The 18,719-nt window shown below is 38.7% G+C and overlaps 1 protein-coding gene across 5 annotated transcripts in view; it reads right to left on the bottom strand.

The window, feature by feature from the left end:
- Positions 1–18,719, bottom strand: part of LOC131671062 (endophilin-A) — a 1,254,901-nt gene that overhangs the window by 69,930 nt on the left and 1,166,252 nt on the right. For all 5 annotated transcript variants that reach the window (XM_058947219.1, XM_058947193.1, XM_058947229.1 and 2 more), the window contains one exon: positions 9,934–10,055. In XM_058947219.1, coding sequence (XP_058803202.1) covers positions 9,934–10,055 — 122 coding nt within the window. The remainder of the gene's footprint in view (positions 1–9,933; positions 10,056–18,719) is intronic.

The raw sequence follows: 18,719 nt of genomic DNA, 5'->3' as shown, positions 1-18,719 counted from the left end.
ATTCTCAAAAAAATCCGACTTCGATATCTTCATTAGTTTTTAAAATATAGCCGTTTGAAGATTTTTTATCATTTTTCTTTAATTGTTAATAACTTTTAATATAATTAATGTATCGTCTTCAAAATTTGGAAAAAATCTCACTTTTATGTGTACAACAATTGTCCCAAATTAAAAAAAAATCCGTATCCGAAGGGTTACAAGTCAATCGAAATAGCCAAGAATTACCCATATGCGCATCCGAGATATTCAGCGTACTAAAATCAAAGCTATGAAATCTTTACTTGCAAACACATCTCGGCATTTAGTAATGCATATAGACTTTGCTGAAAATTGGACGGTTATACTTAATAACGGGGTTTAAGGTAACCATTAGATAAATAAACAGATAACAATTTTCACCGCTGTATGTTATGCAGAAAGAAAAAACCAAAAGCTTTGTAATTGTAGGTGAAGATAGAATACACGATGTAGCGTATGCATTAATGGCAATCAATAAAATTATAGACATAATGAAAAGTGAACATGGTCCACTCGACTCAATAAGTATTATATCAGATGAAGCAGTAGCTCATTTCAAAAATAAATTTCAATTGTATGAACTAATCAACGGCAAATGCAATAGGTACTCGATATTCTCTGCCACTGGACTGGTAAAGGAGCAGTTGACGGCATTGGTGCTTTAGTTAAGCATTATGCTACAATGAACAATTTGAGAAATCCTTTGAATAGTTTACTAAATGCTGAAACCTTTGTTCAAACAGTATCTACCTATACAACTGCTATTAAGTTAATATTTAAAAAAAGTGATGATATGGAAAAATTTAGAGAACAAAAACTTGTGGAATGGCAGAAAAGTAAGAAGCAGCCAGGCATTTAGAAATGGCGTATATGGAAATTTAATTATGATAAGGAAAAAAACAAATGCTATATTGCTCGACAGTCAGCGTTTGTTCCTTGAGGTGAGCAGACGTGAAACCACTGTGCTCTACCGGAAAATCCATAGTAATAGCCAATCAAGTAAAGTGACAGTTACAGTTCAAAATAACCATAACAGAACAGCAAAACAAAAACAAAACAACGGCCGAAATGGCCACTCAAAGTGGGGAAAATTTAACAACATTAAATGAACATCAAATTGCAAAATGGAATACTGTAAATAATAAAAGACGCCGAAGCAGTCCAGAATTTCTAACTAAAATTAAAAGACAACAAACACAATTAACCGACTACTGGCTAAGCAATACAAACAATAAATACGAAATACTCCAAAACAATAAAGAAAATCAAAGTAAAGAAGAAAACAGTGAACAATGAAGAAAACAAGTTAAATAACAAATCTCCTCCGATTTTCGTCTACAATGTAGAAAATATCAAACCACTAGAAAACATGTTAAATACAATAGCTAAAGACAATTATACACTAAAAGTTATTGGACAAAATAAAGTTAAAATCCAGCCGACAATCTCGGAAAAATATTTGCCAATTATCAAAGCACTCAAAGAAAAAAACACACAATTTTACACCTATCAGCGGAAAGAAGAGAAGGGATTCAAAGTTATTCTAAGAAGTATCCACCCATCAGTTGACATTGAGGAGTTAAAAACTTCCATCGAAGAATACGGACATAAGGTGTTGAACATCCGGAACATTAGACATCGGGTGACAAAAATTCCACTACCACTATTCGCGGTGGAAATCGAACATGACTACAAAAGTCAAGACATCTACAAGGTAACCAAGCTATTACACACAGTGATAAAGTTCGAACCGCCGAATGTTAAAAGAGAGATTCCACAGTGCCATAAATGTCAAGAACTTGGGCACACAAAAAATTATTGTTACAAAAGTGCAATTTGTGTTAAATGTGCAGAACAACATGCAACGGAAAACTGTCCTATAAAGGAAAGAATTGCAGAAGTAAGATGTGCAAATTGCCAAGGAAATCATACGGCAAGCTACAAAGGATGTCCGATTCGCAAACAACTGCAGCAAAAACTGTTTCCCAAATTAAGACAAAAAATACTAGTTACAAACAGTAAACAAGCTCAAATAAATACTAATACTAATAACAGTTCAAATTTAAATGCCAACAAAACTAGACCGAACACAACATATGCTCAAGCAACATCAAAACAAAACGATCAAAACGTAACAGTAGAAACAGACGAATTAAATGCCCAGTCCGAGCGAAGCAAACACTCCGGCGACAATAACAACAATAACACAAATAAACTTGAACGCATGATGGAGCAGCTGATGCAGAGAATGGACTCTATGCTTAATCTCTTAACAGTATTAGTAAATAAAATAGCACAATGAACAGCTTAAAACTCGCTATCTGGAACGCAAACGGCCTTATGCAAAGACATCTGGAGTTGAAAGCATTCTTAATACATGAAAACATAGACATCATACTGGTATCAGAAACACATTTCACAAGCAAGAACTATCTCAGCATCCCAAACTACACAGTATATACAACAAACCACCCACTTAATAAAGCACACGGAGGTACGGCAATTATAATTAAAACAAAAATAAATCATTACTTTCATTCACAGACTACCGAAACCTACCTACAAGCGACGAGTGTAGTCATCAAGGATAAATATGGACCGATAACTATAGCAGCTATCTACTGTCCCCCAAATAAAACAATAACAAAAGAAAACTGGACAGATTTCTTTCATTCACTGGGAAACCGCTTTATAGCAGGAGGCGATTATAATGCTAAACACCCATGGTGGGGATCGCGATCACCAACTCCAACATACAGAGGAAAAGTTCTGTACGAAATACTGCAAGCAAATAACTACACTCCAATATCCACGGGAGAACCAACATACTGGCCAGCAGACGTTAAAAAGCTTCCAGATCTAATAGACTTTGCAATAGTAAAAGGAATAAGCAAAAATTACTTTAAAACATCGTCATGCTTAGACTTAACCTCAGACCACTCGCCGGTATTAATCACACTATTATCACAAGTAACAACCACAGATAAAAATTATAATAAAGTTGACTGGAAGAAATATACCCGTTATATAGAGGAACGCATATCATGCAATGTTCCCCTCAAAACAGTCATAAACATAGAAAGCAGCATAGATTCGTTTAACTCACTTCTTAACGAAGCTATCGATAAATGTTCTACTAAGTGTAACAGAAATAAAACAAGGATAAGAAACTCGAGCGAAATCGATCAAAAAATTCGAGAAAAAAGAGCAATAAGAAAAAGGTACCAAGCAACCAGATCAAGCCAAGATAAGTCAAGAGTAAACAAAGCAGCCAAAGAACTGAAAAAAATGTTATATGAAGAAAAAAATAAACAAATGCAGAACTATCTCCAAAATCTGAGCCCGACAGAAGCAACAGACTACTCGCTATGGAAAGCTAATAAACGTCTCAAAAGACCAGTAACGTTCATACCACCAATTAGAAAACCGGCAGGAAATTGGGCTAAAACAGACGAGGAAAAAGCAGAAGCATTCTCGGATCACTTCAGCACAGTATTCACCCCTCATAAAAGAACTATCACAGAGCAAGAAGAAGATACCTTACTTGAAACTACGGAAGTTCAAGATAGAACTCCTATCAAATCGATAAAAATAAAGGAAGTATTACAAATAATTAAAAATATTAAAAACAAAAAAGCCCCCGGATCTGATAATATTACCGGAAAAATGATTAAAATGTTACCCATTATAGCAGTAAGATTTATTACAATTATTTTTAATGCATGCCTCCGCCTACGCCATTTTCCCACACAATGGAAAATAGCGGAGATTATATTGATTCCCAAACCTGGTAAAGCACCAGAACTTGTGACTTCATACAGACCGATTAGCCTTCTACCCATATTCTCCAAAATCTTAGAAAAATTAATTTTAGCCAGAATTAACCCAATTATATTAAACAGAAAACTTATCCCAGATCATCAATTTGGCTTCAGATGTAATCATGCTACTATAGAACAAGTAAACCGAATAACACTTACTGCGAGAAAGGCAATCGAAGAAAAAAAGTACTGCACTGGCATTTTCCTTGATGTTGCACAGGCTTTCGATAAAGTCTGGTATGAGGGACTACTACATAAACTGAAATCATGTTTTCCTGTACAACACTACGAAATACTACAGTCATACCTGCAAAATAGAACCTTCCAGATCAAAATAAATAATATTAAATCAAAACGACAGCTCATAACAGCAGGCGTGCCACAGGGCAGTGTTCTTGGCCCAATACTCTATTTACTTTATACCGCGGATCTACCAAAATCCAATAACATTCTAACAGCAACATATGCAGATGACACAGCAATTTTAACAGTACACACAGAGCCGGCAATAGCATCAGAAATACTACAAATATACATAGACAACTATCTTCAAAAATGGCTTCACTCTTGGAGAATAACAGTGAATGAAAGCAAATCAACACATACTACGTTTACACTTCGGAAAGATACCTGTCCACCTATAAAATTAAACGATAAATACATCCCTCAAAGCAATCAAGTAAAGTACCTAGGCATACACATAGACAGAAGACTTACATGGAAAGAACATATATTTAGTAAACGCAAACAATTAGGACTGAAATGGAGGAAAATGTACTGGCTCATGGGAGGAAAATCGGAGCTGACGATCGAAAATAAACTGTTGCTATACAAAACGGTACTCAAACCTATCTGGACTTATGGTATTCAGCTATGGGGCGCTGCTTCAATCTCGAATATTGAAATAATGGAAAGATTTCAATCGAAAGTGTTACGTAACATAGTCCGAGCCCCATGGTTCGTCACAAACGAAATAATTAGAAATGATCTACAAGTTTCATCAGCCAAAGAAGAAATTAAATCATTCTACGGAAAATATAATGCAAGACTCCATAAGCATCCTAACGAACTCGTCAACAATCTTCTCAAGACTTCCATCACAAACACCAGACTAAAGAAACATAAAATATTAAGCACGTAATCCGATGGATATATAATTGAATATATAGTCTCTTAAACATAATGTAAAACAAAGTCAGAAACTTAAAGGAGTATCCTGACTAGAATAATGTAAACTTCGCTAAATGTAATTAAATTTACTTATTGTCTCAAACGGCGAGACAGATTGTAAATAAACGTGGAAATAATAAAAAAAAAAAAAAAAAAAAAAAATATTGCTCGAACGGTCGACGTGTGGTGTGATATTCAAACGTCTGGACAACAACAAAAATCAGGCAGGCATCTCGAGCGAACGGGTACATAATATTTTGCACCAACATTTGGACATGAAAAAGCTATCCGCTAGATGGACGTCGCGATTACTCACAATTGACCAAAAACGAGATCGTGTGAAGTACTGCAAGAATGGTTTGCAGCTGTTTCAGCAAAATCCGCAAGACTTTAAGCGTCGTTTCATCACTGTAGATGAAACATGGATGCATCACTACACTTCTAAGATCAAAGAACAGTCTAAACAATGGGTTACCAAGGGGGTATCTACTCAAAAAAGGCGAAGACAATTCCTTCGGCCGGGAAGGTTATGGCGACTGTCTTTTGGGATTCGCAAGGAATAATCTTCATCGACTATCTGGAAAAGAGTAAAACCATTACAGGCGAATATTATTCATCGTTATTGGATCATTTTAAAACCGAGTTGCTAGAGAAACGTCCACGATTGGCCCACAAAAAAGTCCTCTTCCACCACGACAATGCGCCAGCTCACGCCTTAGCAGTTGTGGCCGCAAAACTGATGGAGATAGGGTTCCAACTCGTTTCACATCCCTCCTATTCTCCAAACTTAGCTCCGTCGGACTACTATTTATTTCCTAATATGAAAAAATGGCTGGCGGGGAAAAGATTTTATTCAAACGAGGAGGTGATTGCAGAAACAAATGCCTATTTTACAGACTTGGACAAATCCTATTATTTAGAAGGGATTAATAAACTAGAGCAGTGTTGGATGAAGTGTATAAGCCTAAAAGGAGACTATGTTGAAAAATAAAAAAGATTTATTAAAAAAAATCAAGCAGTTTTTATTTTTGCACGGACTTTTCAAATGACCCTCGTACATTATATCATTTACTTATTGGTATCAGATAGATTGTAAATAAAATTTAGAATATTAAAAAGAATTTTTTTACTTCTCACTTTTAAATGATTTACAAAAGTATCGTGAAATATATGTATTGTACTTTGCTCAAAATTGATGTAACGATAATAATAACGAGACACCGAATTGTCCGACTGACACGGTAGGAAGTCTGAGATACAGTAATGGACTTGAACTCTTACGAACTAAACTGCAAAAGCATATGGAAAGTATTTTACTGCTTTTGTACATAAACAATCATTTTCGATATTTGCAATTTAGATAGTACTCGCTTGCTACATCATAATTCGGTGAGTACGACGTTTATTTCGCAGTGCATTTGCTTGTGTTGAAAGTTCATGAAAGTTCAATAATTTCTTGCGAACGTGTAGAAAATTTGGTTTCTTCAAGTTCGAGAATTTCGGAATTTTATGTGCGATGTTATAAGTTAAAACTATGCAAAAATACGTCGTGAGACATGACACTATTGCAAATCTGGAAACACCTGAAAAAGAAAATATTCTACTTCAAACAGCAACGTAATTTCTTGAAATCAATAAATACAATTATAGATATTATTCACTGAAAAGTAGAAAATTTAGATTTTAGATTTACTTTCAATATATAAGAAATCACTTATATAAAATAATGTAGCGTACCTTTTAGGTTTTGAAATGAGCAATCCAAATACGAGCTGAAAAATTATTACATTACGAGGGTGGTCCAATAAGTACTTAGTCTACAAAAGAAAAACGAAAATTTTGGAAAAGTGGCGTTTTATTTTTCAACATAGTCTCATTTTAGTTCGATACACTTGGCCCAGCGATGTTCCAACTTCTTTAACCCGTCTGAAAAAAACGTTTCCTCGAGGTCTGAAAAGTAGGCTTCCGTGGCAGCGATTACCTTTTCATTCGACTCAAATTTCTGCCCGGCAAGTGACTTTTTCAAGTTTGGAAACAAAAAGAAGTCGCACGGGGCTAAATCTGGAGAATACGGTGGATAGGGCAGCAGTTCGTAGCCTAATTCGACCAATTTGGCCATGGCGACGGCGGAGGTGTGAGCCGATGCGTTGTCATGGTGGAAGAGCACTTTTTTCTTCGCCAAATGGGGCCGTTTTTTCTGCAATTCGACGTCGAATCGGCCCAATAATTCGGCATAGTACAGCCCTGTGATAGTTTTGCCCCTCTCCAGGTAGTCGATGTAGATCACACATTGTGAATCCCAGAAAACGGTGGCCATCACCTTTCCGGTCGATGGGGCAGTCTTCGCCTTCTTCGGAGCACTTTCGCCGGGTAAAGTCCACTGTTTCGACTGTTCCTTGGTCTCTGATGTACGAGGTGTGATCAAAAAGTAAGGTGAATTTTTATTTTTCTCAAAAAATATTTATTTATTCATCAATTTTTATTTTATCTCCTTCAAAGTAATCCCCCTCGGATATAATGCACTTGTGCCAACGCTTTTTCCAATCCTCAAAGCATTTCAAAAAATCATTTTTTGTGATCTTGTTTAGTTCATCCTTCGATGCCGTCTTTATCTCCTCAATCGTGGCAAAACGCCGTCCTTTCATGGGCCTCTTCAGTTTTGGGAACAAGAAGAAGTCACAGGGGGCCAGATCTGGGGAATACGGTGCCTGTGGCATCGTTACTGTGTTGGTTTTAGCCAAAAATTCGCGCACAAGCAATGATGTGTGAGCGGGGGCGTTATCATGGTGCAAAAGCCAATTTTTATTTTTCCACAAATTCGGACGTTTCTGGCGGATTGCTTCGCGCAAATTGCGCATAACTTGCAGGTAATATTCCTTATTTACTGTTCTACCCTGTGGCAAGAACTCATGATGCACCACGCCCCTGCAGTCAAAGAAAACTGTAAGCAAAACCTTTACATTTGATCGAACTTGGCGTGCTTTTTTTGGTCTTGGTGATCCAGAATGCTTCCACTGGGACGATTGAGTCTTAGTCTCGACGTCATAACCGTATACCCATGTTTCGTCACCTGTTATAACCCTGTTGAGTAAATCTGGATCATCGTTGACGTCATTCAGTAGCTCTTGGATGATGCTCATGCGACGTTTCTTTTGGTCGAAATTGAGCAATTTCGGAACAAACTTCGCTGACACACGTCTCATGTCTAAAACACTCGTCAAAATTGATTGGCACGAACCAAATGAGATGCCAATATCATCAGCAATTTCTCTAATGGTAATTCGACGATTTCCCAACACACTATTTTCTTCACTTCTTCAACATTCTCATCAGTTGTTGATGTGCTGGGGCGTCCAGAACGAGGTTCGTCGTCGGTGTCTTCTCGGCCTTCTTGGAAGAGTTTATACCACTTGTAAATATTTTTTTGGCTTAAAGTAGACTCACCGTATGCCACCTTCAGCATTTCAAGTGTTTTGGAACATTTTATTCCATTTTTCACACAAAATTTAATGCAAACTCTTTGATCCATGTTTTTAGACAGCAGCAAATCGTGGAGCACGCAAAACACTTCTAACCTTGATGCCTCTCACAAACAAACCAAACATACTACAAAGCTGAAATTTGGAACGTATGTTTTAGACGAGTGTACCGACATAACCAAATAAAAAAGTCGAAGATCGAACGGACGTAGCCCGCTAAATTTCAAAATTCACCTTACTTTTTGATCACACCTCGTATACTAGTGGATCCATGTTTCGTCAACTGTCACGAAACGACGCAGAAACTCCTTCGGATTGCGCTTAAACAGCGTCAGACATTGCTCTGAGTTTGTCTCACGGTTGCGCTTGTTGTCCGGAGTGAGCAAACGCGGCACCCATCGCGCCGACAGCTTTCTCATGCCCAAAATTTCATGCAGGACATGACCCACGCGGTCTTTTGAGATGCCTACGATCTTAGCTATCTCGCGCACCTTCAATCGTCGATCTGCCAATACGAGATCGTGAATTTTTGTCACGTTATCCTGCGTGGTAGCCGTTTTCGGAGCACCTGGACGTGGCTCTTCAAAAATCGACGTGCGACCACATTGAAACTCGTTAAACCAATTTTTGACGGTCGCCATCGAAGGAGAAGAGTCACCGTACACAGCATCCAAGCGCTTTTTGATTTCGCTGCGCGATTTCCCTTCCAAAAACAAGAATCGAATCACCGACCGATACTGCTCTTTTTCCATTTTTCAAAAATCAACGGACACACTTGCTTTCACACGTTTTCAAAAATAAACTACAACTCCGATCCGGCTAAAATCTTGACAGTAACCATTGAGAAGGTTGTACTATGTGATAGAATATTTCTTTTACGAGAGTGGCGCCATCGGGCTGTGAGGCTAAGTACTTATCGGACCGCCCTCGTATTGCAAGATTAGTGAGAAACACCAAGTAAAACATTCGACTGTAAAATGGTTAGTTTTTTGAGATTTTCAGTAATTCAGTTCATGTACTGGTTTTTGAGTCTCTACTATAACATGATAAAAAAATTTAAAATAGAACTTTGAAAGTTTTTCAAAGTTCGTAATTTTTATAAATTTTTATTATTATAACTATGTAACTTTTGTGCAAGCATTCACATAGAGTCTCTTTATTTAGAATAACTTCGGTAGGATATTACTTAATAAAATTGATTTACGGTAATTTCGTTTAGTTTATTTTGTTTTGAGTGAGTGGAAAATTAAATAATTCTAATGTCAACTTTTTTCGCCATTACTTCTGACATTTATACACATATATTGGCAAGTTCAGAGATAAATCTTGATTATCTTATTAAATCTTAGTACAATATTCAATGTTAATACAATATCCAATAATAATATAATAAAATCTTTTGCATCATGTTTTGAACACATTTGAAACAAGAATATATCTTTTACCTTGAAACCAAGTTCACCTGGATTTTCAGGCTCAAAGTCGTAAAGAGCTGTACAACAAGGTTGTTTTTGTGCTTGCAATGGACTTCTTGCTGGAGATTTACTAGGTGAAGGTAAAGGTGATACTGAAACGAAAATGTATTTTTGTAATATTAAGAACTAATAAGATTTTGAACATAAGAAAGTTAATTCGGAAATGATTAGTATTTATACTTAATACTTTATGTAATTTGACTATTCTTATATAATATCGAAGTAAATTTGAAAGACATCATGATTAAAATATCTGAAAAGCTTTGTTCATTTTCAAACATTATTATATTATTTTTTTGTGTGTATAAATTCAGTAAATATACTAGTATTTAAAAATCTAAGCTAACCAAATGAAAACTGCAAATTTAAAAATTTTTTTTTATTTCAGGTTCATTTTTAGGTTTCGAAAGACATTTACTAAATATTTAATGCTTTATCGAATATTATACATGATATTTTTTTTATAATGCGACAGATGATTTTGTAAAAAATTACTATTTATTTAAATGTTTTATATTTTACATACTACACATCCTAACAAAATGGTAAAAAGAAGAAAGGTGTGTTTTCGAATGGAGAATAAAGTTAAAATAATTTTATCGCAAAAAATTTTTTTTTAACTTTATTTTAATTTTTTTTAACAACGTTAAACGCTTACGTCTCCTTACAGTTGCTAGTTCTTCACTTGTATATAAACAGCAATAGCGCGATTGCTGTGTAACTTTATTTACATTTTTGGTACACGTAATATTTGTATCAAATTTTGCTACATATTAGTAAATTTTCATTTAATCGCAAGATCAAAATAGAGTGTTATAATATTTATGAGTATACAGTATGTATTCGTTTTGCCAAGATGGGTCGAAAAGCTATAGTAAATTGCACGAAACAACATGGTTGGCTATTGTTGTATTAAATGACAATAAACTTTCGTATCGAAGAATTTGTGAAAAATTAAATGTTACAGTGGTATAAAGACAACTGTAGATAGGTACGTATAAATAAGAACGTGGCTTTAAAAGCCGTAATTGCGAATTTCGTTCTCGTAAAACAACTATGAGTCAAGATAAGCAATCGCTCCGCGATCGCATCCCGTAATTGCGATTCCCACAGGTCAGGTCAATCGGTCGGTGTAGAAGCACTCGAGAGAATCAAAAGATGGTTTACGCACCCACTAGTCGCGGATCAACCGGTCAGGTCGTTGATCCGTGAGACTTATGTTGATTCGCGCATTGCCGATCACGATGTAGATTCAACGAAGTACTTACAGATAATATTCGACTAAGCTCTCGTGTTCTCTCTCTCTCTCTCTCTTTTGTAGCTATGAAAATGTCTCCTTCTTTTCGCGCAGTGGTTGAAGATCTGCGCCTACTCATATCCCTTCTCGGTTGTCTCGCTCGTACTCACGCTATCATTCCCTCTCCGCTCTCTTTAGCTCACATTTATTGCCGGTCGCATCATAACATGGCCGCCGCTCGGCTCCCGCATCAACATCGCGTCTTATCATCGCTCTCCATGATCGCTTGTCGGTACTTGCAAGATCGGTTCGTACGTGTGTGTATGTCGGACTACTTTCGGGTTCGTTGATTGGGTGTTGTCCAATGCCAGTGTGTGCAGTGCCCCCCCCCCCTTGTATGGCCAGCTTTCAGAATCAACTGATCTCGGCTGTAGTCTTCTTCGTCGCTTCATTTCTTGGAGAAATGTCTATCCAGGTTCCCGTGTGTGAGAGTGTTTGTGCTCGGTTGTAAAGGTGGTGCGCGTAAATCGGGCGGGTTCTGAGAGGTCTTTTTCGCGAGGTCTTAAGGCGACGTTTAGGCGTAGCTATATGAGTTTCAGCGTCAGCTGATCGACTGTTTTCGTTCTCTTGTCGAGAGAGGATTTTCGTGTGTTACGCGAGTTTTGCAGATTCGAGGTTTTCTTTACGTGATGTGCATCATAACAGTACTTATTTCAACATAAACAAGCGTAATATATTGGATGATATTAATAATATATAGTCATCATAATGACTTAAAAATTATCATGAAACCTTACGAAATAGATAAGAATTTTCGTCTACATCCATCCGCATACCATTTAAAAAAGGTAGAACTGGTTGATAAGTAGTCATCGAGTAAATTTTTCAATAGTGCGAGTACTACTATAATCCAACATATTTGAAATATCCCGGCGTGTATGAGTCACACACACACATACACTAATATGCAAACACAATGGTACACATATACACAAAGGCACATACACGTACACAAACTCCGCCTCCGCCGGTCCCAAGCCCGGGGTCCCGCTAGTCAAAAAGCAGGGACGGAGAAGGGAGAGGAGTATCAACCTCGTTAATCTCCAAGATTCATCTAGTGGCAGTATCAGATGTGCAGTCTTCAACGTGCCCGTCAAGAAGAAACCGGAAAAACGAAAATCAGGATACTGCAACATAATTGGAACCACTGTGAGGCGGCGCACGACCTCTTGACTCAAGCGGCCAGAGAAATGAAAACAGAACTGATCATTGTCGCTGATCTATATACGAGACCTAGGGCGGAGGTATGGGTAACAGACGCTCAAGGCAAGGTAGCAATTTGGTCCTGCATAAATAAGACATTCGAGGATGAAGTGGATAGAAGACAGAATGGCTTCGTCAGGGCCAAGCTAAAAAATGTTCACTTCTACAGGGTATTTGCCCCTTCGAGTCTAAGTATCGGTGAGTTTACAGACTTACTTGACAGACTTATGAAGAATGCAAAGGAGCACTTTCACAATATCATAGCTGGGGATTTCAACGCCTGGGTAGTTGAATGGAGTAGCAAAAAAGCGGATGCACGAGGAAATGAACTACTATTGGCAATGTTATGCTTGGATATCGTCCTCCAGAACACTGGCACTCTGCCGACGTTCGAGACGGACAATGGAAGTTCGATCGTGGACCTGACCTGGGTCAGCATTAACCTGGTTAGAGGAGGAAATGACTGGAAAGTCCATGACATTTTTAATGCAAGTGATCACCGAATTATTAGTTTTACTGTGACAGTTGAAGAAGAAGAAAGAAGAAGACCTTCATACAGAAGAACCAATTCCAAAGGATGGAATGTGGATAAATTTGATGCGGAACTATTCCAAAACGCGCTAGAAATTAGCCCAATCATGACTAAGCACAAGCTAGTGCACAAGAGGAGGCGAAAGAAGTGATATACAGAGTTACTTATGCGTGCGATGCCACAATAACACGGAAGCGGCAAAACAACGATCATCTGCCCATGTATTGGTGGAATAATGACATTTCCAAAAGATGCCAAAAAAACATATAAGCTAGAAGAAAAGCCACACGAATCAGGAAGAAAACAATCTACGAGGAACTCAAGGAGGCTCGCAATATAGTACGACTTGAGCTGCTGAAGGCAATTAAGAGCAGTGCTGGAAAGAAATGGTCAAAGAAGTAGAACATGACTCATGGGGTAAACCATATACAGTAGTAATGAAAAAAGTGAAACCCCAATCACTGTCATCGCCTTCATGCCCGGTTCTGCTAGAGAAGATTGTCGCCAATCTCTTCCCACATCAATCGGAACTACAAACCGGTGATCTCAATCCGAGAGGACAGACAATACTACCGATAACATCAGTTAGTGTATGTGTGTTGTCACACTTTTCCGATTTGAGGGAGGCACAGCGTAATCAAACATTACCACCCTTCTCACTGGGCGCCAACAGGTTGGCATAGCCCACTGTCTTTCACTCCTTCGCTTTCAAATATTTTTGGAGATCCGGAAGTCAAGTTTGCTGCGACATCCCTGACGCACACAGCGAGTCGGAACCTTTTTCATCTAAGGCGGCGACCTCCTCGAGAGGAGTACCGATCTTTCCAAGGTTCAACGCTCAAGGAGAGCGGAACTAAAGGCTTGACCCCGCAGAGGCCAACTCAAGATTGGGATGTCACAATAGTGGCACCTACCGATTGCCAGTCGATAGGGAGTAATTTCTTATCTATCCAAATTAGATTCGGATTGCCGGGACCATTGGTCCTCTGCAACCAGCTCCCGGAGCGGTCTCCCGTCCTCTAAGAGGGCGCATGGTACCACAATCCCAAGAGATTTCCCCTCAAGTGATTCCCGGATTTTGGCTTTTCTGGGCTTGAGTTGAGCTCTTAGGGTGCGGTAGACTCCACGTTGAATGTTTGGGCGTTTTCGGGCCGCACCTCACCACGTACTGTCATGGTCCGTGTTGTTTATTGTCGTTTAGCCTATTGGCCATTTGCCCTAGGGGTGAGCGTTGTGTGTTTTGCCTACTGTTTTTTAACAGAAACAGCGTTTTCAGCCCCACCACGTGAAGGTACACACATCCGCACATGTGATTGCAAGTCTTCGTTCAAATAAACATTGCATTCACTTCGGGTCGACTAGCATTAGTTGCTTGTCGAGGGCAATCGGTGACGCATTTTGTACTTCAGCATTTGCATTTGCTCATGCCCGTACAGGTAAGAGAAGTTTACGATATCCTCTTCCAAAACAACAAAGTGTTTGTTTGAGAAGTCTCCACTCTCTGTTAAGGAAGACAACTACTGTCCGCCGCTTTGACAAAAGATTTTTGTACAAGGTGACCTGGCCAGCCGCGAGGCTGGCCATATGGTGCACTATGTGCATCATCCATGTTTTTGCTAAGCGGATTATAATCGAGCTTCCTGAGAGCGTCGTGATCGCAATCGCCTACCGATAACATCAGAGAAGCTCAAGATTACAGCTGCAAGACTAGGAAACAAGAAAGCCCCTCGACCCGATGGTACCACTGAAAAACAATAAAGATAGCGCCGGACATGTTTCTCCACATGTATAACATATGCTTCCAAGAGGGTTATTTCCCTGCCAAATGGAAGCTACAGAGGCTTGTCCTCCTTCTGAAAGGAAAAAAGCCACCACACGAACCTTCAGCATATCGTCCCCTCTGCATGCTTGATTCGGCGGGCAAGATCCTTGAACGAATCATGTACACCAGAATAAAGGTGATAGCCGAAGAATACCTATCGAACAAGCAGTTCGAATTCCGAGAAGATCAACAGTCGATGCTATCAATCTAGTAGTCAATACCGCAAAGAACGCGATTACAGAGAAAAGATGGAAGAAAGGGGAGAAACAATATTGCGTCGTAGTGACGCTGGACATGCAGAAAGCGTTCTATTCGGCGAGGTCGGATCGAATCATGGAAGCACTGGACCAGTTCAGCATTCCAAAATATCTACCAAATTTAGTTCTAAGCTACATTACTGATGGGATCCTGCAATATGACACAGACGTTGGACCCAAGGCATACAGAGTCACAGGAGGGGTACAGCAAGACTCGGTCTGGGACCGCTTCTGTGGAACATCATGTACAATGGCCTACTGAGACTGAGAATACCAAGAATGATAATGCCCATCAACTTTGCAGATGATATCGCCATCGTGATCGTAGGTAAATACCGTGAGGACGTCAAGAACCTGTTCCATGTGACATACAGTAAGTATGTTAACTGGATGAACGCATCGGGTCTCAAGATAGCCAAACGCAAGGCAGAAGTAACCCTTGTAACCAGCAGAAAGTACGTGAAACGATCACCTTGCAAGTCGCTGAACACGAAATTGAGTCAAAGCCATCCATACGCTACCTAGGGGTAATGATAGACGCGCGCCTCAACTTCAAAAACCAAGTCTAACACGCCAGCTCTAAAGCAGTAGCAGTCGGAGGAGCACTATCCTGCTTTATGCCAAATGTTGAGGACCCAAACCAAGAAGAAGAACCCTACTTGCGACAGTAGTCACATCAATACCGACATATGGTATTGCCATCTGAGGCAGTGCGTTAAAGCTACAGGAGTGCCAAAGAAGGATATACCTCGTAGGACAGACATATGACACTAAGAGTTGCCAGCGCGTTCAGGACCGTTTCTAGAGACGCGGCACACGTAATCTGAGGACTACTACCAATTGAGATACTGGCCGAAAAACAGAGGAGAATGTACCATCATCGGAGCAGCAAAGAAGCAGATATTGATGACTGCAGGAAAAGAGAAAGGCAGAAAAGGCTATAACGCTGGCAGATGAAGTGGGACAGTTCCGAAAAGGGCAGATGGATACACCAGTTCATCTCACGAATAGCGGAATGGGTCAACCACCAACATGGAGATCCCAACTACTACCTGACACAGATGCTCACTGGACACGGGTGCTTCTGGCGATACCTACATAAATATAATGAGAACTCACTAGAATGCCCAAAATGTAAAGGAATTGAAGAGGACGCTAGTCATGTGTTCTTCACATGTCCAAGATTTGACGTACCAAGACGAAAGCTGGAAAGCACACTTAACGAGGCAATTTTGACAGAAAATCTGGGGCAACAGATGCTTTTTTCCCAGACATCATGGAATGCTACTACTGACTTTGCTAAAGAGGTCATCTAAGTCCTTCGAAAGGAAGAAAAGAAAAGAAAAGAGCGGCGTACGAGAAGTGCGAGGTGTTAATCTATGGAACAGCTAGCTCGTCATACTGATGCAGAGAAACGTAGGTGATTGGGTTGAGCTCAGTCCTCTATCCGATGCAGAGGAACGTAGGTGTCGAGGTCGAGGCTGTCCAGAGGATGATCGGATGATGCCAAAAGAAAAATACGACCGGCCGATGCCGAAAGAACAAGACGATACGATGCTGTATGAAAAAGACGACAACAGTCTTTACAGAAGTGATCACCACATCCTGAACTTCCAATCAATTAACAGCGATTGGAGGACGTAGGGAAGGGAAAAAAAGATAGAGCGAATCAGCTCGTGCCTCGCCCGCGAAGAAATACCTAGTGGCTGTTCCGCGGGGATAAAGGCCTACAGAAGATAAAGAGATTGGAGTTTAGTGGGTAGGAGTCCGTGCATATGTCGAGACAAGTTGCTTCGGCAGCTTGGTGAGTCCCGCACACGGAGAACCTCGCAGTATAAATACCTGGACCATGACCTCGCAGTCAAACAACTTAGCATAGCTTTATCAAATAGCTTGACGTGTAGACGCACAGTTTATCTGAGTTTAAGCCACTTAAATTTAGTATGACTTTTAAAGAATAATCTATAGCGTCAGTCGTGAGAATAAAATCCTTCATGTAGTTGGTTACTATCAGTATTTCAATTCTTAAGACTGCGCAGTCATCTAAGAAATTAGCCGGGTTATCTTTTCATATTCATTGATAAATTTACAGTAGTATCCAGTGAGGCCTAACAGTAACTCTACCTTTGTCAGTTTTATATGTACTAGATAATTAGGGACAGCTTCAATTTTCTTGGGATACGGCTTAATAATGTCATTACCGACTACGTGGCCGAGTATAGCGGTTTAGTTTTATAGTAGCTGGTATACCTCAAACTCGATTATGAGGTCCGCTTCGTTTAATCTTTTCAATAATGTATAAATTTCTAATTTTTTCAATAATGTATAAATTTCTAATCTTTTCAATAATGTATAAATTTTTAATCTTTTCAGTAATGTATAAATCGTACCTCTTATTTCTGAAGTATTTTAACAAATATTATTACATAATCTAAGTTAACATAGAGTTTATGAATTGAGAGGCCGGCCAATACTAAATTGATAAAGCATTGGAAGGCTTCTAGACATATTTTTTAGACCTATGTTCATTCGATTATATGGGTATCTGGAAATACCCATTGTTCAGATTGATGAATGAAACTATTGGTGCGATGGCTACATTTTTTATGATATCTATCGTTATAGGAAGCAGATAGCAGTTAACAATAAATATGACATTTAGCTAACGGAAGTCCATGGCCTTTCATCAATTTTTCTCACCGTTCGGACCTGGATTCTGTGGCGTAATCCATATTGAAAAGTAATAAGGTGAGTTAGATGCCCTCTACTTCATCGGCCTCTATTAGTTAATGAATTTTTTCATCGAGAACAACATTTAAGGCGATTGGATGGTGATATAATTTTTCCCGTATTCGATCGTCATGGAGAGCTGTTCTTTTATGCGTAATAAGGTATATAACGCAAAACAGATCGCCATATAATCCGAATATATACAGACAATATCTTATTAATACCTTAATATATTCAATTTTGGCTTTTGTTTTGTTTTCAAGCGTCTTTGAATCAAATTTTAAAAATCTTTTCTTTTTTTTACTACATCTTCTGATGTTTCTGTTATCTTACCTTCGGTGTCTACTTTTATTATAAGCCTAAATATGTTAATTTTACGGACTAAGGGGCCATTTATTCGACAAATGCTATACTCTTAAAAACATAGTATATAGTTAAAAGCCGATTTTCTAAAGTCGCCAACGAATAACGTGAAACATACGAACAGCTCTAGTTGTGGCATGCGCCGTAAGTTCCATAGAGTTAGCAGGGCCATTCGTTATCACAAGTGCTCCATGACACCATTATAATCTAAATAATGGTAGAAATTTAAATTGTCTAAAAGATTATAATAACAATCGTCGAAACAACTATTATGGACAAAGACGTTACAAAGGCAAAGATAATGGGAAAAATTATAACAACGAAGGAGCAAGAAATTATGAAAATAAGAGAAGATACAATAATCAAAGAAACAGAGATTAATTACAACAGAAATTGTAAAGATAATAGTGAATATCACAAGAACAGTAACAATTCAGACACGGCAAAGGTATCAGAAATACTTCAATGATAGGCAGTATAATAAGAGGAAAGATTACAACAAGGATCGGAGCGTAACGATGGGGAATATTACCGCAATCCATCGAAACGCGA

Source organism: Phymastichus coffea, unplaced genomic scaffold (assembly GCF_024137745.1).
Source record: "Phymastichus coffea isolate CEN01 unplaced genomic scaffold, Cenicafe_Pcof_1.1 PCOF00009, whole genome shotgun sequence".
Lineage (NCBI taxonomy): Eukaryota > Metazoa > Arthropoda > Insecta > Hymenoptera > Eulophidae > Phymastichus > Phymastichus coffea.
This window is presented reverse-complemented; position numbering and strand designations above follow the sequence as displayed.